Below are 25885 nucleotides of genomic sequence, written 5' to 3'. Positions count from 1 at the left end.
GCTAACTACGTTTTATAGGCTCCTCACTACGAGACTAAACCAATTTGCCAATGCTAAAATCAATGTAATTTTTATATATATATTTTTTTAGCAAGCTAGCATCATGAATTGTTGGTCATATCAACCATACAAGTGATCAAAGTTCTTTGTTAATTGGACCTCCACTTAAGATGGCAAACAAACTGCATCCGGTTTCGATGGGGATTCCCCAGAGGGAAAGTGACTATTGCGAGGGCTGAGGGGGTAAAAATAACATGTTTGGAATGCAGCCACGCTCTCAATCTCACAGGCACAAACATGACTTGAGTCACATTACCACGGTAACCATTAAAAGGGCAGGTGAACATTTTTGTCTCATCTGTGATATTTTGGTTAAAAGACTCGGGTCATAAAATATTAAATTAAACAATATACCACATTACTTCTTACTAGTAATAGATGTATTGTTTTTAGAAACATTACAAAGCATGCTCATCTGTTATTTTGTGTTTTGTTGGTGTAATTTTAGCAACAACCCCCCAAAAATTGGTCTGGTTAAAAAATCTGAGTTGCTGGAAACTAATTTAAAAGTAACTGAAAGTAATCAGATTACATTACTGAGTTTGGGTAATCCAAAAGTTATGTTACTGATTACAATTTTGGACAGATAACTGTAAACGATTACTTTTAGAAAGTAACCTACCCAACCCTGAGGACTAGTGTGGAGAACAACAGCGTGTAGAGCAGCAGTGATACACCGTGACACTGTAGACTGGAGCAGGATAGAGAGGGAATGATTATAGGACATAGCCAGTAGCAAGTGGCTCAGCTTCTCTGAGGTGGCTTAAGCCCATAGTATTGCATTCCTGAGAATTCATTTATATTAGTGTGTCCTGCGAAAGGTCACGAAACACATTTATTTCACATTTACATGGAACTCAATTAATTGTGTTGTAAATGTCATAGTATTTAGGAATGATGTTTGATTACTGGTAGTCCAGTATTTCATTCACGAACTTGACACACCATGCAGAACTTGACAAATTCAGTTTTGTCCGGATCTGCATTTTAGAAACGTTGCATAACACTTTGAGGTGATATGGATGGATATGACTATCAATGTCTTTTGACATATGAAAGCAGCCCACATGATATGTAGAGTTAAGAGTCATGGTACTCAGAGCAGTCTCTCTCTCTCCCCTCTCTCTCTCTCTCAATGGCCCTGGATATGACCTCAGTGATATATTATCAGTGTGTGGATGCTCTTCATTTGTGACCCATTTAGTTTCAATGTGCACATTTATTACACTGGTAAAGTGTCTTCTCAGACAGTGCTCTTGTGAGGAGTATGTTTACCAAAAGCACCATTTTAAGATTTGTAGTCAAAATACACATTGTTCTTCTCATCAATTGAAATAATATGTTGCTATTTAAAGAATAATAAAAAAAGATAACAAGCATATATCATAGCTCCCAACTAGATCATACATGGCAGCCATTTTGTGCTACAGAGCTCACCACCCATCAGCATCGCAGAAGCAATGCTGTGATTTACCACAAACTTTGCCAGAGGCCCATCAGATAAGTTGTTACCATGTGTGGCTCATCCCCATTCCCTGGCTGTGCTTAGGCCACAGCCCTACCATGCCACTCTGAACTGTGGTGTGGTTCCGGGAATCAAGAGTGAAATTGTGTGTGTGCGTGCGCAATTTTTATTTTGAAAGCACAATATAAGTGGAAGGCCCCCCAAGTGGAAGGCCCCCCAACCCCAAAAAACATGAAAATATTTTTGGGGGGAGGGGGAAACAGACTTCCTGCAATTATACAAAATGTTCCATGTGGCAGAGAGAAACGTGTTGTTTTTATAGATTATGTTATGCTTTTTTCTTTTTTTTTGCCATGACAATTTTGCCTTGAGAATTTCCTGCTACTCTAAACATTTTGCTTTGAGGCTAAGAGAAACTGTTCGTTTTAAAGTAACTGTCCAGTGAAAATCGTACTTTTAAAAGTTAATTTTGTTAACACATACCTAAATAATGTTGACTCATCTTACACTCGTATTTGTGGCCAAAATATAAATGGGAAAACACTTCAAAAACCCCACCTCAAACTTGAATCTCAAACAGAGCGTTTAAAAAATGCTGAGGAGGATGAGCTGGGCAATCAGCGGTCTACTCGCATTAATATTTTTAATGATCGGTCTACTCGCATTAATCTTTTTAATGATCGGTCTACTCGCATTAATATTTTTAATGATCGGTCTACTCGCATTAATCTTTTTAATGATCGGTCTACTCGCATTAATATTTTTAATGATCGGTCTACTCGCATTAATCTTTTTAATGATCGGTCTACTCGCATTAATCTTTTTAATGATCGGTCTACTCGCATTAATATTTTTAATGATCGGTCTACTCGCATTAATCTTTTTAATGATCGGTCTACTCGCATTCATCTTTTTATTGATCGGTCTACTCGCATTCATCTTTTTATTGATCGGTCTACTCGCATTAATCTTTTTAATGATCGGTCTACTCGCATTAATCTTTTTAATGATCGTCTACTCGCATTAATCTTTTTAATGATCGGTCTACTCGTATTAATCTTTTTAATGATCGGTCTACTCGTATTAATATTTTTAATGATCGGTCTACTCGCATTAATCTTTTTAATGATCGGTCTACTCGTATTAATCTTTTTAATGATCGGTCTACTCGTATTAATCTTTTTAATGATCGTCTACTCGTATTCATATTTTTAATGATCGGTCTACTCGCATTAATCTTTTTAATGATCGGTCTACTCGTATTAATATTTTTAATGGTCGGTCTACTCGTATTAATATTTTTAATGATCGGTCTACTCGCATTAATATTTTTAATGATCGGTCTACTCGTATTAATATTTTTAATGATCGGTCTACTCGCATTAATATTTTTAATGATCGGTCTACTCGTATTAATCTTTTTAATGATCGGTCTACTCGTATTAATCTTTTTAATGATCGGTCTACTCGTATTAATCTTTTTAATGATCGGTCTACTCGTATTAATCTTTTTAATGATCGGTCTACTCGTATTAATCTTTTTAATGATCGGTCTACTCGTATTAATCTTTTTAATGATCGGTCTACTCGTATTAATCTTTTTAATGATCGGTCTACTCGTATTAATCTTTTTAATGATCGTTATATGCCCACACCATTCTGTTGTTGGTGTATGCCCACACCATTCCAACACAGAAAAGCTGCTTTATAACATACTTCATTATTTTTTAGAAGGAAAACAATTTCACTCATATTGTAATTCATTATAGGTCATATTTCATAGGAATCTGGAAAAACTGGACAGTTACTTTAAAGGTCGACTTTGGGCAAAAACGCAAAATAAAGGCTTTAAAAATGTATAACTGATCAATGCATCACCATACCAGGTCATTTCATGCTTTAAAATGTTTTATGAATAAGATATTTGGCTACAGTAGTGTCATTTCTTACTGATCTCCACAGCAAATACATATCCGGTGAAATGACATCAACACATACTGGAGGAGTTACTGGCTAGCTACAAGTGGCTAGCTTAGCTAACGAACTAGCTGACACATCGATTAACCACCATAGGCACACCCCATTTCTGTTTTAAAATTGAGAAAGAGGAGGAGTTGGACCTTTTTTTTTGTGCCCAAAGTCGAGCGTAAAAACACATTTCCTGCAATTCTACACATTTTACCATTCCTTATCACGTGTTCATATACTATCTGGGGGGCCTCAAACCAAAACATTTATTAATAATATTTCACTCATATTGTCATTAATTCTAATATGAAGAGTTACTCATATTTATTTTAAAGAAATGATTTGGGGGGGACGAATCAACCTGTTCTGACATGTCCCCCCCATCCCTCGTGGCAATTTCGCCTATGCCAAGAATCTTCCAACTGGAATTTTGGGGAAACCAGAGAATTTATTGAAAGCTTCCAGAATTTTGCAACCCTAGGTATACCACAGGACACTCTGTTTTCTCTGTTCTTTTCTTTCAGTCCTCTACTTTCTGATCTCTCTTTTTTCTGTGAATCGTTCTCTTTAGCGCCACCTCTTTCCTTGCTATTTCCCTCCCCTTGATCTCACCAACTCCTTTCTTTCCCGCCAAATCAACCATCCCTGCTCCCCTCCCTCTCTCCTTTCCTCCCTCTCTCCTCCCTCTCCAACACCAGCCTGTGGAGTGATTGGAAGCAGTCGACAGCAGGCATGGTGCTGAGAGGTTTTGCCATGCAGAGCACTCAAGCTGGACAATGAGGAGGAGGGGAAAGGGGGAGAGAGAGAAGGGTGGATGGTGTGTTTGGGAGGGAGTTACTGGCATGGAGCCAGTAGTAAGGGACAGATATGAGTCCCCCATACAAAAGAGAGCCCTCTCCTACGCACCCCACCTCTACACCATTTCAACAGACCCCAGATGACCCAGTCTTATCCTCCCAGCATAGATAGAACCTCATCACTATTCATATTGCTAGGGAGAGTATGACGCTCACAGCACCACTGGGTCTCAGAGCCACAGAACTGCTATATTTTCATGACATATTACATCAGATACCAGACCTCAAATCCCTTGGGATTGTATTCCTCGTATTAGTCATTGGTGGACAATATGGATGTTAGTTTAATGAACTCCAGTAAATATTTCAAGGGAGGTTTGGCTGAAAGATAAGGCAGAAATAGTATTTCATTCAAGACCACGCTGATATCCAGTTAGATAGAAATGTTAATTGTGTCATGGCAGAGGAGTAAACACACTTAGACACGTTCTGCTGCTTACTCCTCATTGGACTGTGCTCTTTCTGTTCCAAAGTAGACGGCTATGAAACTATGACACTATTGTATGAGACAAGTTACCACTCACAGTCCTTCATGGAAATCCCTCTTATATAGACAGCTGAAATTTGCATTGGCAGTTTTTATTTGAGGATAAACAATACATCATAATGGGGAGAGAGGCAAACACAGATAGGAGGAATGGAAGGTAGAAAGGAGAGAGAGAGAACAAATCAGTGATGGACAAAGAGGGGAGAGACCGAGAGGGTGGCAGAGGAGAGTGTGCTACCTTGTAATATTGAAACAGTAAATGTAAGGAGAAGCTGTAACCTATATTCTCATTATATCTTGTTTATGCTCTTTTGGTTTAGAAGAATAACTTATAGAGGGGAAATGTGCTTTTTGTTAGGGCTGGTTGATATGTTGTAAAAACTGATATTGTGGTATGAATAAGATGTGCATGAATCAAACATTAATTGACAGTAATGACTGTGTTCCCTGTTGTGTTGATGTCGCCGCCTGGATGCAGTGAGGTTTACTTCATCTCTCTGTGCAGGTGGGCTGGCCTGTTATGGCAGGGCAGGGTGAATCCGCTCTATGGAGTATTTTCATCTGAATTGAAATGGCCATGTCAGTGTTAGACACACTCTGTAGAGATGTGACATCTCATTCCACTTCCAGCAGTTGCATCATAGGTCTCCCCCACTGTTCTTCCTCTATCTCCCTGGCCTGCCTCCATCCTTTATTTTTCTTTCTTTGTTTGTTTGTTTGTTTCTCCCTGTGTCCTTTTCTCTGCCCCCCTCCTTATATTATGAACAGGGAAGCAGTACTATGGACACAGCCATAGGCACTACTGTTAATGAGCTGCATTAGTGCTGGGCAGCCTGCCACCCAAACAGAGAGCTTGGCAACGGATGCAGCACATTTACCACTGAACATTGGCTTGTGTTAGTCATGTATCAATCATTTCACGTGTACACACATTTAAAAGCATTCAGCAACATACTGTACTGCGGCACCATGCGGTGTAGGGCTGTGTTGTGCAGTGGAAGTGCCCCCCTCATTGAGTCGTGTCACCAGGCCAGTGGCCAGGGTGGAATGTTCACACACTGCTGCCAAATATTGCAGCTTCCCAGCGAAGTCTCACAGCACTCACCATTACACATAAAACACAGATGAAGGGAGAGAAGATGTTTGTGTGTGTGTGTGTGTGTGTGTGTGTGTGTGTGTGTGTGTGTGTGTGTGTGTGTGTGTGTGTGTGTGTGTGTGTGTGTGTGTGTGTGTGTGTGTGTGCCAGTTTAAGTGTAGTTTTCTTCAAGTGTCCTCTACCACATTACTGGGTGCTGACTGTTGGTTAGTCGTGTGTGTGATGAACCTCTACCACATTACTGGGTGCTGACTGTTGGTTAGTCTTGGGTGTGATGAACCTCTACCACATTACTGGGTGCTGACTGTTGGTTAGTCTTGGGTGTGATGAACCTCTACCACATTACTGGGTGCTGACTGTTGGTTAGTCTTGGGTGTGATGAACCTTTACCACATTACTGGGTGCTGACTGTTGGTTAGTCTTGGGTGTGATGAACCTCTACCACATTACTGGGTGCTGACTGTTGGTTAGTCTTGTGTGTGATGAACCTCTACCACATTACTGGGTGCTGACTGTTGGTTAGTCTTGTGTGTGATGAACCTCTACCACATTACTGGGTGCTGACTGTTGGTTAGTCTTGTGTGTGATGAACCTCTACCACATTACTGGGTGCTGACTGTTGGTTAGTCTTGTGTGTGATGAACCTCTACCACATTACTGGGTGCTGACTGTTGGTTAGTCTTGGGTGTGATGAACCTCTACCACATTACTGGGTGCTGACTGTTGGTTAGTCTTGGGTGTGATGAACCTCTACCACATTACTGGGTGCTGACTGTTGGTTAGTCTTGGGTGTGATGATCCTCTACCACATTACTGGGTGCTGACTGTTGGTTAGTCTTGTGTGTGATGAACCTCTACCACATTACTGGGTGCTGACTGTTGGTTAGTCTTGGGTGTGATGATCCTCTACCACATTACTGGGTGCTGACTGTTGGTTAGTCTTGGGTGTGATGATCCTCTACCACATTACTGGGTGCTGACTGTTGGTTAGTCTTGGGTGTGATGAACCTCTACCACATTACTGGGTGCTGACTGTTGGTTAGTCTTGGGTGTGATGAACCTCTACCACATTACTGGGTGCTGACTGTTGGTTAGTCTTGGGTGTGATGATCCTCTACCACATTACTGGGTGCTGACTGTTGGTTAGTCTTGGGTGTGATGATCCTCTACCACATTACTGGGTGCTGACTGTTGGTTAGTCTTGTGTGTGATGAACCTCTACCACATTACTGGGTGCTGACTGTTGGTTAGTCTTGGGTGTGATGAACCTCTACCACATTACTGGGTGCTGACTGTTGGTTAGTCTTGGGTGTGATGATCCTCTACCACATTACTGGGTGCTGACTGTTGGTTAGTCTTGGGTGTGATGATCCTCTACCACATTACTGGGTGCTGACTGTTGGTTAGTCTTGGGTGTGATGATCCTCTACCACATTACTGGGTGCTGACTGTTGGTTAATCTTGGGTGTGATGAACCTCTACCACATTACTGGGTGCTGACTGTTGGTTAGTCTTGTGTGTGATGAACCTCTACCACATTACTGGGTGCTGACTGTTGGTTAGTCTTGGGTGTGATGATCCTCTACCACATTACTGGGTGCTGACTGTTGGTTAGTCTTGGGTGTGATGATCCTCTACCACATTACTGGGTGCTGACTGTTGGTTAGTCTTGTGTGTGATGAACCTCTACCACATTACTGGGTGCTGACTGTTGGTTAGTCTTGGGTGTGATGATCCTCTACCACATTACTGGGTGCTGACTGTTGGTTAGTCTTGGGTGTGATGAACCTCTACCACATTACTGGGTGCTGACTGTTGGTTAGTCTTGGGTGTGATGAACCTCTACCACATTACTGGGTGCTGACTGTTGGTTAGTCTTGGGTGTGATGAACCTCTACCACATTACTGGGTGCTGACTGTTGGTTAGTCTTGGGTGTGATGATCCTCTACCACATTACTGGGTGCTGACTGTTGGTTAGTCTTGTGTGTGATGAACCTCTACCACATTACTGGGTGCTGACTGTTGGTTAGTCTTGTGTGTGATGAGCCTCTACCACATTACTGGGTGCTGACTGTTGGTTAGTCTTGGGTGTGATGAACCTCTACCACATTACTGGGTGCTGACTGTTGGTTAGTCTTGTGTGTGATGAACCTCTACCACATTACTGGGTGCTGACTGTTGGTTAGTCTTGGGTGTGATGAACCTCTACCACATTACTGGGTGCTGACTGTTGGTTAGTCTTGGGTGTGATGATCCTCTACCACATTACTGGGTGCTGACTGTTGGTTAGTCTTGTGTGTGATGAACCTCTACCACATTACTGGGTGCTGACTGTTGGTTAGTCTTGGGTGTGATGAACCTCTACCACATTACTGGGTGCTGACTGTTGGTTAGTCTTGGGTGTGATGATCCTCTACCACATTACTGGGTGCTGACTGTTGGTTAGTCTTGTGTGTGATGAACCTCTACCACATTACTGGGTGCTGACTGTTGGTTAGTCTTGGGTGTGATGATCCTCTACCACATTACTGGGTGCTGACTGTTGGTTAGTCTTGTGTGTGATGAACCTCTACCACATTACTGGGTGCTGACTGTTGGTTAGTCTTGGGTGTGATGAACCTCTACCACATTACTGGGTGCTGACTGTTGGTTAGTCTTGGGTGTGATGATCCTCTACCACATTACTGGGTGCTGACTGTTGGTTAGTCTTGTGTGTGATGAACCTCTACCACATTACTGGGTGCTGACTGTTGGTTAGTCTTGGGTGTGATGAACCTCTACCACATTACTGGGTGCTGACTGTTGGTTAATCTTGGGTGTGATGAACCTCTACCACATTACTGGGTGCTGACTGTTGGTTAGTCTTGTGTGTGATGATCCTCTACCACATTACTGGGTGCTGACTGTTGGTTAGTCTTGGGTGTGATGAACCTCTACCACATTACTGGGTGCTGACTGTTGGTTAGTCTTGTGTGTGATGAACCTCTACCACATTACTGGGTGCTGACTGTTGGTTAGTCTTGTGTGTGATGATCCTCTACCACATTACTGGGTGCTGACTGTTGGTTAGTCTTGTGTGTGATGAACCTCTACCACATTACTGGGTGCTGACTGTTGGTTAGTCTTGTGTGTGATGAACCTCTACCACATTACTGGGTGCTGACTGTTGGTTAGTCTTGTGTGTGATGATCCTCTACCACATTACTGGGTGCTGACTGTTGGTTAGTCTTGTGTGTGATGAACCTCTACCACATTACTGGGTGCTGACTGTTGGTTAGTCTTGGGTGTGATGATCCTCTACCACATTACTGGGTGCTGACTGTTGGTTAGTCTTGTGTGTGATGATCCTCTACCACATTACTGGGTGCTGACTGTTGGTTAGTCTTGTGTGTGATGAACCTCTACCACATTACTGGGTGCTGACTGTTGGTTAGTCTTGGGTGTGATGAACCTCTACCACATTACTGGGTGCTGACTGTTGGTTAGTCTTGTGTGTGATGAACCTCTACCACATTACTGGGTGCTGACTGTTGGTTAGTCTTGGGTGTGATGATCCTCTACCACATTACTGGGTGCTGACTGTTGGTTAGTCTTGTGTGTGATGAACCTCTACCACATTACTGGGTGCTGACTGTTGGTTAGTCTTGGGTGTGATGATCCTCTACCACATTACTGGGTGCTGACTGTTGGTTAGTCTTGGGTGTGATTTATGATCCTCTCTCCACACGGAGGGAGTTACAGCTTGTTTTTCCTGGTTTGTCATCCTTGTCTATTTCCCCTTATATTGATTGTCACCACTCTTGCATGTGGAGCAGTAGATTTGCACCCAGCCCTAAGCAATCCCAGCTGCTCTAGCTGATGTTGTGCTATATTTTGAGCAATAGACCCATCTTTGATATTTCCTGTCCAAAATGTCCATTATTGGCCTCGTAACTGGAGTGCACTGTTCCAGCCCTTCAGATTCCAATGTTAGGTTGTCATTATAATCTTTTTTGTCAGTCCCTTATCTAGTCCTCGGTGTAATAGGCCAGACTACTGTCTCTCCAATCAATGATTTGAATCATTTAATTTAGTTCTGTGGTGCAATGAAAACCAGTGTGTAATTACAGACCCAGAATTACACAGAGTCCTTACAGTCCTTACAGTTTAGTCCAATGGATTGATCCTAACTGGCCTCTGTCTCTCCTCAGCTACCTAGACAGTTTAGACCGGATCGGTGCACCTGACTACCAGCCCACAGAGCAGGACATCCTCAGAACCCGAGTCAAGACCACTGGCATTGTAGAAACTCACTTCGTCTTCAAGAACCTGCACTTCAGGTAAGACACTGGCTCAGTGCTCCTCTACCTCCTCAAATATCTCTCTACTCTAACTACTTAATGATTATTTTTTAATATATATTCCAACTGGTTATCCTGCATTTACATTGACCTTTTCATGGAACCATGACTAGACGTCTAGTCTCATAGACTAAGTCAAAAATTTAGTCAAAAACAAAAGTAGGGTGGTTGGGTGGGCGTATAACGAGAATGTCTACCAACCCAAAAGTTGCAAGCTTGAATCTCATCACGGGAAACTTTTGTAAGCTAATTAAATCAAATTTCAAATCAAATCAAAAAAAAGTATATAACCCTTCTTACATCAGCTGATATCTCAAAGTGCTGTACAGAAACCCAGCCTAAAACCCCAAACAGCAAGCAATGCAGGTGTAGAAGCACGGTGGCTAGGCAAAACTCCCTAGAAAGGTCCCAAATCTAGGAAGAAACCTAGAGAGGAACCAGGCTATGAGGGGTGGCCAGTCCTCTTCTGGCTGTGCCGGGTGGAGATAATAACAGAACATGGCCAAGATGTTCAAATGTTCATAAATGACCAGCATGGTCAAATAATAATAATCACAGGAGTTGTCGAGGGTGCAACAGGTCAGCACCTCAGGAGTAAATGTCAGTTGGCTTTTCATAGCCGATCATTAAGAGTATCTCAACCGCTCCTGCTGTCTCTAGAGAGTTGAAAACAGCAGGTCTGGGACAGGTAGCACATCCGGTGAACAGGTCAGGGTTCCATAGCCGCAGGCAGAACAGTTGATACTGGAGCAGCAGCATGGCCAGGTGGACTGGGGACAGCAAGGAGTCATCATGCCAGGTAGTCCTGAGGCATGGTCCTAGGGCTCAGGTTCTCCGAGAGAGAGAAAGAAAGAGAGAAAGAGAGAATTAGAGAGAGCATACTTAAATTCACACAGGACACCGGATAAGACAGGAGTAATACTCCAGATATAACAGACTGACCCTAGCCCCCCGACACATAAACTACTGCAGCATAAATACTGGAAGCTGAGACAGGAGGGGTCAGGAGACACTGTGGCCCCATCCGATGATACCCCCGGACAGGGCCAAACAGGCAGGATATAACCCCAAAGCACAGCCCCCACACCACTAGAGGGATATCTTCAACCACCAACTTACCATCCTGAGACAAGGCCGAGTATAGCCCACAAAGATCTCCGCCACGGCACAACCCAAGGGGGGGGCGCCAACCCAGCAACTTTTCAACTACTTACTACTTTTTAGCTACTTTGCAACTACTTAGCATGTTAGCTAACCCTTCCCTTAACCCTAACCTTACCTCTTTAACATAACTCCTAAACTTAACCTTAAACCTAACTCCTAACCCCTAGCCTAGCTAATGTTAGCCAGCTTGCAAACATTAGCCACCTAGCTAGAATTCATAACATATCATACGTTTTGCAAATTCATAACATATTGTACATTTAGCAAATTCGGAACATATTTTGCAAATTCGGAACAAATAATATGAATTGTAATTCGCAATATCATATACGAAATGGGTGATGGACATCCCCAAATTAATACATACCATACGAAACATAACATATCATACTAAATGGAGTGTCCTGGATTTACATACAGAATGATACGAAATCCTCTGAGACCTGGTTGTGTAAAGGGTATTGTATTCTTCTGTAGCTACAGTATGTGTGGTTAAATGGTGATTATGATGTGTCATACATGGATTGTACCCTAGATTCATGTTTTTTTTTCTTTATTGTACCATGGCAATTAACTTTTTCTTTTTTTTTATGAATGAGCGCTGGGATCAGCACAGAGCGCTGGGAGAAAAGGAGCTGTGACTGAATCTACATTTAAATTATAAGCTCTAGTTAATTATTCTAGAACTGCCAAACCTGAAGACATACTATTTTAAGTTTAAATCATTAAGTATTACCTGGATATTTTGTGGTATTTAATGCACTGTAAAATCTAGTGCTACCAATTCATTATATTACTCATTCTTTTTTAAAGTGGGATGTACATTGAAAAAGCGGAAGTGCAATAAAAATCCCCAATTCTGCTTGTTTTTTGACAAGGTAAAAATCTGTTGTTCTGCCTCTGAGCAAGGCAGTTAACCCACTGTTTCCCGGGCGCCGAAGACGTGATTGTCTATTAAGGCAGCCCCCCGCACCTCTCTGATTCAGAGGGGTTGGGTTAAATGCGGAAGACACATTTCAGTTGAATGAAATCAGTTGTACAACTGACTAGGTATCCCACTTTCCTTTCCATTTAGCTTCGTTCAACATGGTCATGTTATCAGTTGTTTTTCTATCACAAAACAGAGAGCTTGTATTTTTCCTCTGCTACTCACACAGCGGCCTTCCTGCTTGTCTGCCTGAAGGCCTGCTAGCACAAAGCAGCTCTTTGTTCATCTCCTTCTCTGACTCAGTCAGCTGATTGAGAACAAAAAATACATTATGAAAATAATGTGTTAAAGGTCCAATTCAGCCATTTTTATCTCAATATTAAATCATTTCTGGGTAACAATTAAGTACCTTACTATGATTGTTTTCAATTTCTCAAGCAATAATCTTGCTTGGATTTCTAGGAGTGGTCTAAACTGAAAACTGAAAACTAGCTGTTATTGGCAGAGAGGTTTGGAGCTCTCTTATTGGTCTATTAACTTAATTGAATTTACTGCGTGGTGATGTCAACAGGCAGGACAAAATATCTATCATGCCAAAACAGGCTGAAATTTCAGGCCGTCTTTTCAAACAGCTCTTACACTAAAAAGGCATTATCATACTTTTCACAATTTCACAGTATTATTCCAACCTCAGTGTGGAAATATATAGAAAACACAGGAAAATCACGTTTTTGACTGCACTGGGCCTTTAATATAATATGTAATAAACAGTGGTGTGCATAGAGAAGCTGCAGGACTGTCAGGCTGTGATGTTCCATTCATTTCTGATCCTAAAACTTGCTCTCTGACAGGCTTTTTGCGAGAGCTAATGTAGTGTTCCGGTACTGAAGAATGTTCTAGTCTAGTGGTACTGGACTGTTGTCCTTTCCCAGACCTGTTCCAGTAACCCCAGCAGTTGTGGGTGTGCCCTGCCCCTGACCTGAAATGCTGTATCTACAGCACAGAGACCTCTACAGCCTTCTGTTTGCTGGCCTGTGGCAGCAAACCCTTTGAAATCCATTGTTCTTCAGATGTAGGGAGGGGTTGGAAATCTGTGCATGAGTTACCTCAATGGGAAAATTACAGTAGCTATGTTACTCAAAAACTATAAGCAATTTCAAAATGAATACCGTAGAGATATGCCATACCAATGTGTTTTTGCTATGTCAGACTGACTTTATGTGGTAGATATTGTACTGACACTGTATACTTTATACTACAGTATGTGATCCTCTGAGTGGTTGCTTTTGGTTTTTCTGTGCACCTGTAATGGATGGTGTGTGTTCCATAGGCTGTTTGATGTGGGAGGTCAGAGGTCGGAGAGGAAGAAATGGATCCACTGCTTTGAGGACGTGACAGCCATTATCTTCTGTGTGGCACTGAGTGGGTACGACCAGGTGCTGCATGAAGACGAAACCACGGTGAGTCACACACACACACTTAATTAATTGTGTCTATATCTCCATAAAACACTCTACAATGCAACACAGTAAATTCCTTTTAATTTGAGTCATGTATGTTTCCTTTGTTGAATACATCAACATTAATGAACAACAGTTTCCTACACCGGGGCTACAGTGCCTTGCGAAAGTATTCACCCCCTTGGCATTTTTCCTATTTTGTTTTCTTACAACCTGGAATTAAAATGTCTTTTTATAGGTTTGTATCATTTGATTTACACAACATGCCTACCACTTTGAAGATGCAAAATATTTTTTCTAGTGAAACAAACAACAAATAAGACAACAAAACATTACATTTATGGATAACTATTCACTCCAAAGTCAATACTTTGTAGATACACCTTTTGCAGCAATTACACCTGCAAGTCTCTTGGGGCATGTCTCTATAAGCTCGGCACATCTAGCCACTGGGATTTTTGCCCATTCTTCAAGGCAAAACTGCTCCAGCTCCTTCAAGTAGGATGGGTTCCGCTGGTGTACAGCAATCTTTAAGTCATACCACAGATTCTCAATTGGATTGAGGTCTGGGCTTTGACTAGGCCATTCCAAGACATTTAAATGTTTTCCCTTAAACCACTCAAGTGTTGCTTTAGCAGTATGCTTAGGGTCATTGTCCTGCTGGAAGGTGAACCTCCGTTCCAGTCTCAAATCTCTGAAAGACTGAAACAGGTTTCCCTCAAGAATTTCCCTGTATTTAGCGCCATCCATCATTCCTTCAATTTTGACCAGTTTCCCAGTCCCTGCCGATGAAAAACATCCCCACAGCATGTTGCTGCCACCACCATGCTTCACTGTGGGATGGTGTTCTCTGGGTGATGAGGTGTTGGGTTTGCACCAGACATAGCATTTTCCTTGATTGCCATAAAACTCCATTTTAGTCTCATCTGACCAGAGTTCCTTCTTCCATATGTTTGGGGAGTCACCCACACGCCTCCTGGCGAACACCAAACTTGTTTGCTTATTTTTTTCTTCAAGCAATGGCTTTTTTTCTGGCCACTCTTCCGTAAAGCCCAGCTCTGTGGAGTGTGCAGCTTAAAGTGGTCCTATGGACAGATACTTCAATCTCCGCTGTGGAGCTTTGCAGCTCCTTCAGGGTTATCTTTGGTCTCTTTGTTGCCTCTCTGATTAATGCCCTCCTTGCCTAGTCCGTGAGTTTTGGTGGGCGGCCCTCTCTTGGCAGGTTTGTTGTGGTGCCACATTCTTTCAATTTTTTAATAATAGATTTAATGTTGCTCCGTGGGATGTTCAAAGTTTCTTTCTTTTTTTATAACCCAACCTTGATCTGTACTTCTCCACAACTTTGTCCCTGACCTGTTTGGAGAGCTCCTTGGTCTTCATAGTGTCGCTTGCTTAGTGGTGTTACAGACTCTGGGGCCTTTCAGAACAGGTGTATATATACTGAGATCATGTGACAGATCATCTGACACTTAGATTGCACACAGGTGGACTTTATTTAGCTAATTATGTGACTTCTGAAGGTAATTGGTTGCACCAGATCTTATTTAGGGGCTTCATGGCAAAGGGGGTGAATACATATGCACTCACCACTTTTCATATTATTATTTTTTTTAAGTAACTTTTTTAAATTTCACTTCACCAATTTGGACTACTTTCTGCATGTCCATTTCATGAAATCCAAATAAAAATCCATTTAAATTACAGGTTGTAATGCAACAACATAGGAAAACGCCAAGGGGGATGAATACTTTTGCAAGGCGCTGTATGTACAGTACACATCCAGGGGTGTAACGCCGTTTAGCGAGGTCTGAGCAATGAAAACGGCTAACTTCTTGCTATTCTACACATTTAGCTAGAACTGTCTGGGACTGGTCTGAGTGGGAAGGGGGAAACTGAAAACTAGCTATTATTGGCAGAGAGGTTTGGAACTCTCTTTCTTATTGGTCTACTAATTTACTGCCTGGTGATGTCAACAGGCAGGTCATAACTCCATCCCACTAACACAGGCTGAAATTTCAGTCAATCTTTTCAAACAGCTCTTACACTAAAAGGGCATAGCTAGGGCTGCGGGGAGGTGTGGTACGCCAGTGTACCAGTTTCCTGCTACTCATGTTGAAATTAAGGGTTCACAATTACCATTACCAGGCCTTTTATCTATGGATCCTCAGGTTTATCTCTGCTCTGAAACACATTGCTGATGTACAGTGACTTACATTGATATGACCGTTTACATGCAAGTGTAGATTCATTTTGGATTCGTTTTTTGTTAAGCAAAAATATGTGAGGAGCTTTACATAACACAGCATTAGATTAGACCACATAGTTACTGTATTTCTCTCTATGCATACACAGCAGTCACGCTTTCCATCTGGTTCCAACCAGTTCTCTACCATAACCTCTGGTTGTATCAGCTGGTGTTAATGCCCAGGCAAATGAGTTGATTTCCATACAGTTGCTTAGTTAGTGAGCATCCCTGAGCACCCCCATGGCCAATGGCAGTGCGTGAACAGTGTTTTCGGGGGCCTATATGTGCGATATACAACTCTAACATCCAGTATAATCTCTCCCAGGCCTGTTTAAAAGCCTCATCACATTTATTCTACTGCCATTTCCAAAAGCAGGTGGGTTTATTTTAGAAATATTTCTATATAATTTCTATGTAATATTTCAGGATAATCCTATTTGAAAATACAACAAAATGTTTTAGAATAGAAGGCAATTCCCTTAATTCAGTACAGACTGATTTAACAGACATGATAAACCAAACAAGGAAGGAACAATGGCTCTGTTGAACTATGCTTCTAACAGGTTGACGGGCTCCTAAATCAAAGTCATGTTTGTTTACTCCTGGACTCCTATACACATGCCCGCATGTGTGTATCAGCACGTACACACACACACACACACACACACACACACACACACACACACACACACACACACACACACACACACACATTTGCATTAATTTCTTGCTCCCTCTATCTGGCTTCCTTTCCCTGTTTTTCCCCTTCATGCAAGTACTGGCACCCACTCAAAGACGTGCACAGCAGGGCATCAAAAATATGTTTCTACAGCAATCCTGTTCAATAAATGTAACTGCAAGGTTTGGTTTCGGTCCTTCCTGCCTGCTCTACAGTTTTCTCCTTTCATCGTTGGGGGGAGTGTGTGTGTGCGTGCTGGCACATGACTGTGGGTGCGTTTCTGCTTGTGCGAGCGTGCACGTGTGTGTGTTTAAGAGGGGGGAGATGAGTTGGGCCCTTGTGCATGTCCATTTCTGCTCCACTGAGCCCCCCCAGCAGCTCTCGTCTCTCCTTCAACGTCTTCTCGTCTCAGCTCCTCTCCTGTCATCTCTCGCCACCGGCTGTCCTCTCTAACCAATCGCCAAATGCTAAAAACCCACCTGGTTCCACAGAGGGCCCTCCCACCAAACATGTGTACAGGTATGAAACCTTAAACAAGGACAAAGAGTCCAAAATCATCTGGAAAGAGTTAAAAGCAGCACTCCTTCTGGCTGTGATGTGATTCTGTGTGTATATAGTATGTATGTACTCTATGTATCTGTGTGTATTTACCTGTGAGTGCCTGTGACTTGCACTGTGAGGATGATATGACACTGTCTGTACTGTAGTATGTGTTGCCTTGTTCTCAGAGTTACTTGTCAGAGGCTCAATCAACTGATGAGATAAATGCTAAACTATGGTCATTAGTTTTCCTATCTCTTCTCTTTCTCCCTCTTACATTTTCTAAGAATTACTAACACTACAAGAACAGTCTCTGTGACTCATCTTGTTCTATCAACAGATTATGATTGGCTTTTTCCTCTGCTCTATTTAATCTGATTGGGTTGTGCGAGCCCTCTCTGCTGCTCTAAGTGGAATGTGATTGGCTGTAAAGGAGCAGTCGTGACTTTGTTCTTTGTCTTTTCCACTGTTATTGAGAACAAGGCAACAATTCACTCACACCAGAGAGAGTGTCTGCTTCCAACTCTACAAACACCCTGGTGAAATTACGTATCAATTGTCTAGAAATGTATTTGCATGCCCTCTCATCCCTGTTCTAGAGAGAAGCACACGGGGTTTGTCCTAGACCAAGGCTACGTACCTAATAACATTGTGCATGAACAAGGCTACCCTCCCAGGATGCTGCATACTTGTCATACTTAACATATTACCATGACACTGTGGCAAATAGGACCATGATAATGAAATACTGTAGACACTTTATTTTAGAATGTTCTTGGATCTCGGGGGAAGTGGCTCATATACAGTTAACGCTTTAACTCCTGTAAGGGGCATTTAAAGTTTAGTTTCTGTTCTGCTTTGTAGTTTCCTTTCTTCACTTGTTTCTCTTATTTTGTGTGCGTGTGACGTAGTTAGAAAGAGAGCCACACAGCAGACTGACTGACGTTGTTTTCTCTACCCACAGAACCGCATGCATGAGTCTATGAAGCTGTTCGACAGCATCTGTAACAACAAATGGTTCACAGACACCTCCATCATTCTATTTCTCAACAAGAAGGACATATTCGAGCAGAAAATTAAGAAATCTCCCCTTAGTATCTGCTTCCCGGAGTACACAGGTAATTGATGAAGAGTGGAGGCTATTGGGCTAGGAGAACAGAGGGATGGAGTAGCAGCAGGAAGGACAACTAGAAGAAGGGATAGTGTGGTAATGAGGGATAATGTGTAGAAAGGCTTGAAGAGGGATGATCAGCTTTCGGAATCAGAACTGGAGAAGAGGATTCTGTCTTATTATTCTCTTCTCATTTACTCATCCCTTACCTGGCATGACTCCATGTTATCATCTTAGGGCTTATAGTGCAGAGCAGCCAAGGAGTCTGGCTAGCCTGCTGTACTCGCTGTGTAAACCAAGGCCTCCCTACGCAGTTACAGGATAATCAAGTCACTTAGACAAGCACTAGGTTTTACATTGGGTGTGTAATATTTGAAAAAAACATTGTTTTGTGTCTGTTCTTGTCCTTATATCTTTTTCTTTTTTTGTCTGCTTATCTTCCCCTTTTATTTTCATCTTTCTACTTCTTCTTTCTTTTATTAACCGACTTCCTTTCCACATCCTGTCTTGGGCCATATATTTTCTCCATTTCCTTTTTCTCCTGCTTTTTCACACCTTTCTGCAGGCACGGACACCTTCATGGAGGCGGTGGGCCACATACAGTCTCAGTACGAGAGCAGGAACAAGTCCCTCCAAAAGGAAGTGTATGCCCACATCACCTGTGCCACCGACACCAACAACATCCAGTTTGTGTTTGACGCTGTCACCGATGTCATCATCGCCAACAACCTGCGTGGTTGTGGCCTGTATTAACCCAGAGGATAGGCCCAGTGTGTCCCTGGATAGACCCTTTTCCTCCACTTTTCCCTCAGTCTTTTATGGTTTTAGATTTATTTATATAATAAAACATTTTAATTCAGTTGTAGAAAGAGAGATAGCTGTATTTTAGGCCTCCGGCGTTGCACATCACAAGGAGAGGTGAAGACAGGAAAAAGAGAGGACTCTTGAATGGAACAATTAGTTTAGTTTGATAAAGAATATACATTTTGACAATTTGATACAAAAGTCATTTTAGTGGTAGATTATTTCTGTATGTTTGGCAATATGCTGCATTGTTTTACTAAAACACTTACACAATGTTACACAACAGTAATGATTGCCTAACTGGAATTGGGTCACCACCATAAACAATAATATACAGTTTACACGGATAACTGCTCATCTTTACCAACAAAGTATCTCTTTTGCTTATTGAGTAGTAGTCATCTGATATGAGAGGAATTTGTGCCTGGACAGTTTTGTGAAACACTTTGAAGTGGGAATTGGAGTTGAAGAGTTGGAGATGTGTTTGTGGCTAGTGGAAGATGTTACCGTGTAAATAATGTGAATTTCAGGATTTTTTGGGGTTTAAATATTATTTGTTGTTCCGCTTATATGTCATGTGGGTTCTAAGATTTTTGTATTGGATGGCTTTTTTTGGCTATTGTCTAATATTTGTACGATTCAATGATTCGGTGTGAAATGTGTAAGATTTGAAAGTACAGCCAAAGATGTTTTGAGCTCTTTACACTGCAGTGGTCTCACTGAAGGGTACATTTACCCAAACCGTACAGTGTATTTGCGTAACTAATTGTAGCCCATTTATAATGGAAATTGGTAGCAGTGGTAATCTTCATAAAAGTCACTGCCTGTTGAGTTAGAGCTGTAGAAATATTCACCCGTCATATTTAGTTCAGATTTTCTTGTTGAGGTTTAGGTGCCTCAGCAGTCTCAATCAAGCACTGGGAGTTGTTTGACTTACATTGATGGTGATTGGCCTGGCCTAATTTGCCTTACCGGTGCCAATGCTATATTCTTAATGGGAGCGTCAATAGGATAAGCAGTAGGTATTTAATGTGTGTGTGTGAGGTCAAATAAGTTAGTATCTGTTTGTAGTATACTGTAAGAGAGAGCGTGTGTAGGATGAGGTTATCCAGGAAACAGCTGTTCCATTCCTCATTACACAGAACCTCAGGGAGGACACCAAATGTCACAACACCCTCCCTGTCGTTTGCCAGATAATGCCAAACCACTCCAAGAAGGGGGAAAACCTGTTGGTTTCTTGCCAAATAAAACCCTGCTCCCTGAGGTTTGATTCCGTCCTCCTCTTTTAGCTGTGCTCTTGTCATGGCTGTAGAAGCTCTCTTCGAAATCACTAATTTGTCACACCCATGCAGGTGCTGGGTGAGTGGGGGTAGGGCAGATGTTTCCATGACGATCATTCTCAGCACCACGCCTGCCTTAGCTGGCAGGTGCAGCCTCTTGTGTGTCAGGTGACTCTGACAGCCACTGCGTTGATTCTCTGGGCTCTGTGAAAGATTTGTTGACTGTACTGCAGTACACTACAACACCATTGCAGTAAGTTACTGTGTTGCTTCGGAAGGTGCGCAGCAGGAAGCAAAGGCTGTGCCGGCTCCCCAACAGGACATGGTCTCTGAGTTCTCATGGGCAGAAGAAATCTCATTCTGTGCCAAATCTGTTGAGACAGTGTTGGTGTGCCACATTTTATGATGAATAAAAAGCTTGTCCTTGCTGCAGTGTCGGCAGGCAGAGTCACAGCTGGAGTTTTCTATACCAGAGGCTAAACTAAGATGGAAGCCATCAGAAGTCTAGCAGGGCATGTGTGTGTGTCCCAGAGCACCCACCCAGATGGTCTCTGCTCATCGTATAGCTTGGCCTTATACCTGACTGATGGCCTATAAAGCCTGTGTCCTTGGTCCAGGGAATGAAGGGTAATAAGATCAGGGAATGGCAGGCAGAGAGAACGCTGGGTAATAGAGTTTATGTGCACAGCAGTGAGGCTGATGGAGTTTTAGGGCCAAGGTAAAGAGACAGATTGGTAAGTGTGTCTGCTGGAGAGAAACGGATGGGAGGTACAATATGTGGCCCAGAGAGAGAGAGAGAGAGAGAGAGAGAATACACAGTAGTGTGGTCCTCTGATGTAATAGAGATTAGTTTACCACGTCTGCACTTTGCCTTGGTGGAGATGGTTCACGTGATGTACAGGAGCTGTAATACAGTTGATTAGCTGTCAGGCTCTCCCAGTACCCAGTGTGTCAGTCCCAGGCAAGCGCACACACATACAAAACACATACACACTCACCAAGGTACTTCCAATCACAGCAGGCAAAACATACCAATATTTCAACTGCAGCCATAAATAATAAAACAATCGGCACAACAATATAACTTTTGAAAAGGAGAATTCTTTCCCTGAATGCATTTCACCCTGTGTTACACAAAGACTGCCTCTGCATCAGCATGGGAGGAATACATTGGAGACTATTCTCTGGAGCTTACCACAACCCCTATGAGGAAATTAAATTGTTGTTCATTTGAAAATGCAGTGTCCGTCCAAACCGTACCAAGCCACCAACCCACAAGCAGCACTAGGATGCTGACAGTACAGTACGTCATGGTATGATTTAGTGCCTGTTCTCTAGTAGGTGTTGTTTGTGTCTCACTGATGTAATTATTGTTTGCTCATTCGTCTCTTTCACTGTTATGATTATTTATTGAAGGGTGTATTTATATCAAGGAAATAATAAAGCACCTCATGAAACTCTGTCTGACCCTCCCTCGCTCTCTTTTTTTTCTCTCTCCCTCTGTCGCTCTCTCCCAGGCCAAGTGCCTGCTTCTTTATGACTCATGGCACTCTCTCGGCGTCATGTTTACCCTGGAAAAGGGAATTATTTAAATAGAGGTCATGGGCTTGATTCAAGTTGGATGATGATCAAGTTTGTGTATGCGCTGTGCAGTGAGTGTTTTGCTCTCTCTCTCTCTCTCTCTCTCTCTCTCTCTCTCTCTCTCTCTCTCTCTCTCTCTCTCTCTCTCTCTCTCTCTCTCTCTCCCTCCCTCCCTCCCTCCCTCCCGCTCTCTCTCTCTCTCTCTCTCTCTCTCTCTCTCTCTCTCTCTCTCTCTCTCTCTCTCTCTCTCTCTCTCTCTCTCTCTCTCTCTCTCTCTCTCTCTCTCTCTCTCTCTCTCTCTCTCTCTCTCTCTCTCTCTCTCTCTCTCTCTCTCTCTCTCTCTCTCTCTCTCTCTCTCTCTCTCTCTCTCTCTCTCTCTCTCTCTCTCTCTCTCTCTCTCTCTCTCTCTCTCTCTCTCTCTCTCTCTCTCTCTCTCTCTCTCTCTCTCTCTCTCTCTCTCTCTGTCCTCCCTTGCCCAATGGGATGCTACTGAACTAATTATGAGCGTGTCACCGCCTGCAGTACAGAGCCCAGGGGACTATGAGAGACAAACTACTGCCCGTTGCACAGCACACTCACACACACTTTACACTAACACACAACACCTCTCTCAGTACCACAACACACACTCTTACAGACACACAATATTTCACTATGTCTCTCCATCCTCTTTCTCTATCTCTCTCTGTATGCATGTTGATGAGAACTGTGAAGGGATGATTGGTCTGGTCCTGTCTCTCTCTCTCCCCTGCCCCCTGTTTATCACCTGAGTCATTGTCAGACACACAGACACTGAGCACAGCAGCTGCTAGCTGTCTCCTAGAAGCATCTCATTATGTCTGATTCTAGCCATTCAATGTTCTTTATCGCAGAGCTCAATTGTTCGGATTGGTTCAACAAAGTTTCATTAGAAACCCTTTCTTCTCCTACTTAGCAGTCTGTCCTGTCCGAGTGTTTTGGGAGGCTCTCTCTCTACTGTCTTCAAGTCATGAAGCTTGGTTCAACTATTCCAGCTTGGTTTTTATTGCTCTGATGCTAACCTTTCCTCATGATCTGTTTCTCTCTCCCTCCCTACCTCTCTTCCTCCCTCTGCTTCTGTCCTTCTTTCTCTCTTCCTCCTTTTCTCTCCACTGCAGAATCGCATGCACGAGTCTCTTATGCTGTTCGATTCCATCTGTAACAACAAATTCTTCATTGACACTTCCATCATTCTCTTCCTCAACAAGAAAGATCTGTTTGCCGAAAAGATCAAGAAATCTGCCTTGAGTATCTGTTTCCCTGAGTATACCGGTAAGATTTGTAACTTAATGGACACTTTTGTACCTTTTGTAAATGTAAGAATTGCCAAATCGTATCTGCTAGATGAAACCCTGCAGTTGAGTCTGCAAAAATCCACCTAGGTCTTGACTATGTGATCTTAAAAGGAGTTGACATTGTGGTATATTCAACAGAGGGGAATACAAATATATAGTTTCTCTAACCCCCCCGTGCCCCCCCTCTCTCCCCTGTCTGACAAGGTGAGATGGTCAACCATAGCCTAAGAGAGAATAAAAGTAGAGCCACACTTGAGCAGTCATGGAGAAGGGATGGTCAGTGAGGGCTGTCTCCGTCCCTGTCTGCTCAGGCACAGACAGACAGACACCATACCCTTTCCTTTCCCTGCTTAGAGAGCTGCAGGGGACACTTTTATATATTTTATTTGGCCTTTATTTATCCAGACGACTCAATTTAAGGAACAGATTCTTATTTACAATGACGGCCAGTGACGACTGGGAAATGCAGTGCAATAAATAATAAATAAATAAACACTGTAGAAGTGAACGTTATTCTGCAGCCTCTACATCTGACACAAAGCTAAGCCAATGGGACTGTTGTATTCTCATGGTAACTAAAGTCACATGGGTTCTCTCAATAGAGTATTGTGATTTTTGCAATAGAGCTAACTACAGATGTAAGATCTTAATTTGATCGCCCTGTTGCAGGAAATAAAAATACTTGTAGTGTAGTTGAGGTTTAAAAAGGCTTCTGAAGTTTGAAATTTCAGACTTGGACGTCCATTAATTATGTCCATTAATTATAATCCACATAATTCACATTTCCTGTTGCTGCAGGATCCTTCTGTAGCAAACTGGCTCAAACTAATATCCAACATCTGCATAGTTATGTTTGTTATGTTAATATATTTATGTAGCAGAATGTAAAAACATATTGAATGGAATGAATTCAGGCCCTAGGCTCTCTTCAGCTTAGTTCTTACTCTTTCACTGTTACCTTTCTCTCTGTTCTGTCTTTCCTCCTTTCTCCCTCTTCCTTTCCTCTCTTTTACTCTATCCATTACCTCCATTACAGGTTCTAACACCTATGATGATGCAGCTGCCTACATTCAAGCACAATTTGAGAGCAAGAACCGCTCGCCTAATAAGGAGATCTACTGTCACCTGACGTGTGCCACGGATACAGGGAACATCCAGGTGGTGTTTGACGCTGTCACTGACATCATCATCGCCAACAACCTGCGAGGCTGTGGTTTGTACTGAGCCCTGACCGCCCCCTCGCCTCACCTCTGGAAATTATTCTAATTGAAAATGCAACTTGGTAAATAATGAAATTTTGAAATAGGCATACGTATATATAAATATATATACAGTACCAGTCAAAAGTTTGGACACACCTACTCATTCAAGGGTTTTTCTTTATTTTTACTATTTTCTACATTGTAGAATAATAGTGAAGACATCAAACTATGAAATAACACATATGGAATCATGTATAAACCAAAAAAGTGTTAAACAAATCAAAATATGTTTTAGATTCTTCAAAGTAGCCACCCTTTGCCTTGATGACAGCTTTGCACACTCTTGGCCTTCTCTCAACTAGTACAAATAAAGAAAAACCCTTGAATGAGTAGGTGTGTCCAAACTTTTGACTGGTACTGTATATAAGGGCCATACTTGCAAACATTAGAAACAGTTTACCTTTAAACTGTTTCTCCCGTCTCAAAATGTGCATCAGCCAATTAATATCGTTGATTAGTATCGTCTCATCAAATAACCTGGCACATTTTAGCCCCATCCTAACCTCACCAGCTGACTGATTATTCTGTATAACAAATTCCACAAAGATATTACACTTTTTATCCACCAACCAATGGCATTTCTTGAAATAGGTTAACCCTGGCCACCAGAGGGATATTTTAAACCTATTTGGTATGGTATGTTAGGCCTATGTAGAACACTAATTCATCATTTAAAAAAAAAAAAAAAAAAAAAAAAAAAAAGCACCTTTATTTAACCAGGTAGGCCAGTTGAGAACAAGTTCTCATTTATAACTGCGACCTGGCCAAGATAAAGCAAAGCAGTGCGACAAAAACAACAACACAGAGTTACACATAAACAAACGTACAGTCAATAACAATAGAAAAATCTATATACAGTGTGTGCAAATGGAGTACGGAGGTAAGGCAATAAATAGGCCAATAGTAGCAAAGTAATTACAATTTAGCAAATTAACACTGGAGTGATAGATGTGCAGATGATGATGTGCAAGTAGAAATACTGGTGTGCAAAAGAGCAAAAAAAGTCAATAAAAACAATATGGGGATGAGCGATCTGTAAGCTGCTCATATAGCTGATGCTTAAAGTTAGAGGGGGAGATATAAGTCTCCAACTTCAGCGATTTTTGCAATTCGTTCCAGTCATTGGCAGCAGAGAACTGGATGGAAAGGCGGCTAAAGGAGGTGTGGCTTTGGACATGACCAGTGAGATATACCTGCTGGAGCACGTGCTACGGGTGGGTGTTGTCATGGTGACCAGTGAGCTG

General features: G+C 42.2%; 1 protein-coding gene across 3 annotated transcripts in view; it reads left to right on the top strand.

Annotated features, from left to right (window-relative positions):
* Positions 1–24603, top strand: part of LOC120066243 (guanine nucleotide-binding protein G(o) subunit alpha) — a 142355-nt gene extending 117752 nt beyond the window's left edge. Inside the window, exons 5-8 of one of the 3 annotated variants that reach the window (XM_039017478.1) lie at positions 10125–10253; positions 13697–13826; positions 23203–23356; positions 24416–24603. In XM_039017478.1, coding sequence (XP_038873406.1) covers positions 10125–10253; positions 13697–13826; positions 23203–23356; positions 24416–24603 — 601 coding nt within the window. Of the gene's footprint in view, positions 1–10124; positions 10254–13696; positions 13827–18254; positions 18409–18966; positions 21938–23202; positions 23357–24415 lie in introns of those variants that run through there. The other 2 variants (XM_039017477.1, XM_039017476.1) reach the window with 2 other exon arrangements.
* Positions 24604–25885: the final 1282 nt, after the last annotated feature.

This window comes from Salvelinus namaycush, chromosome 21, assembly GCF_016432855.1.
Source record: "Salvelinus namaycush isolate Seneca chromosome 21, SaNama_1.0, whole genome shotgun sequence".
In the NCBI taxonomy this organism is placed as follows: domain Eukaryota; kingdom Metazoa; phylum Chordata; class Actinopteri; order Salmoniformes; family Salmonidae; genus Salvelinus; species Salvelinus namaycush.
The sequence above is the reverse complement of the archived record's forward strand: the minus strand, read 5'-3'. Positions and strand labels throughout refer to the sequence as shown.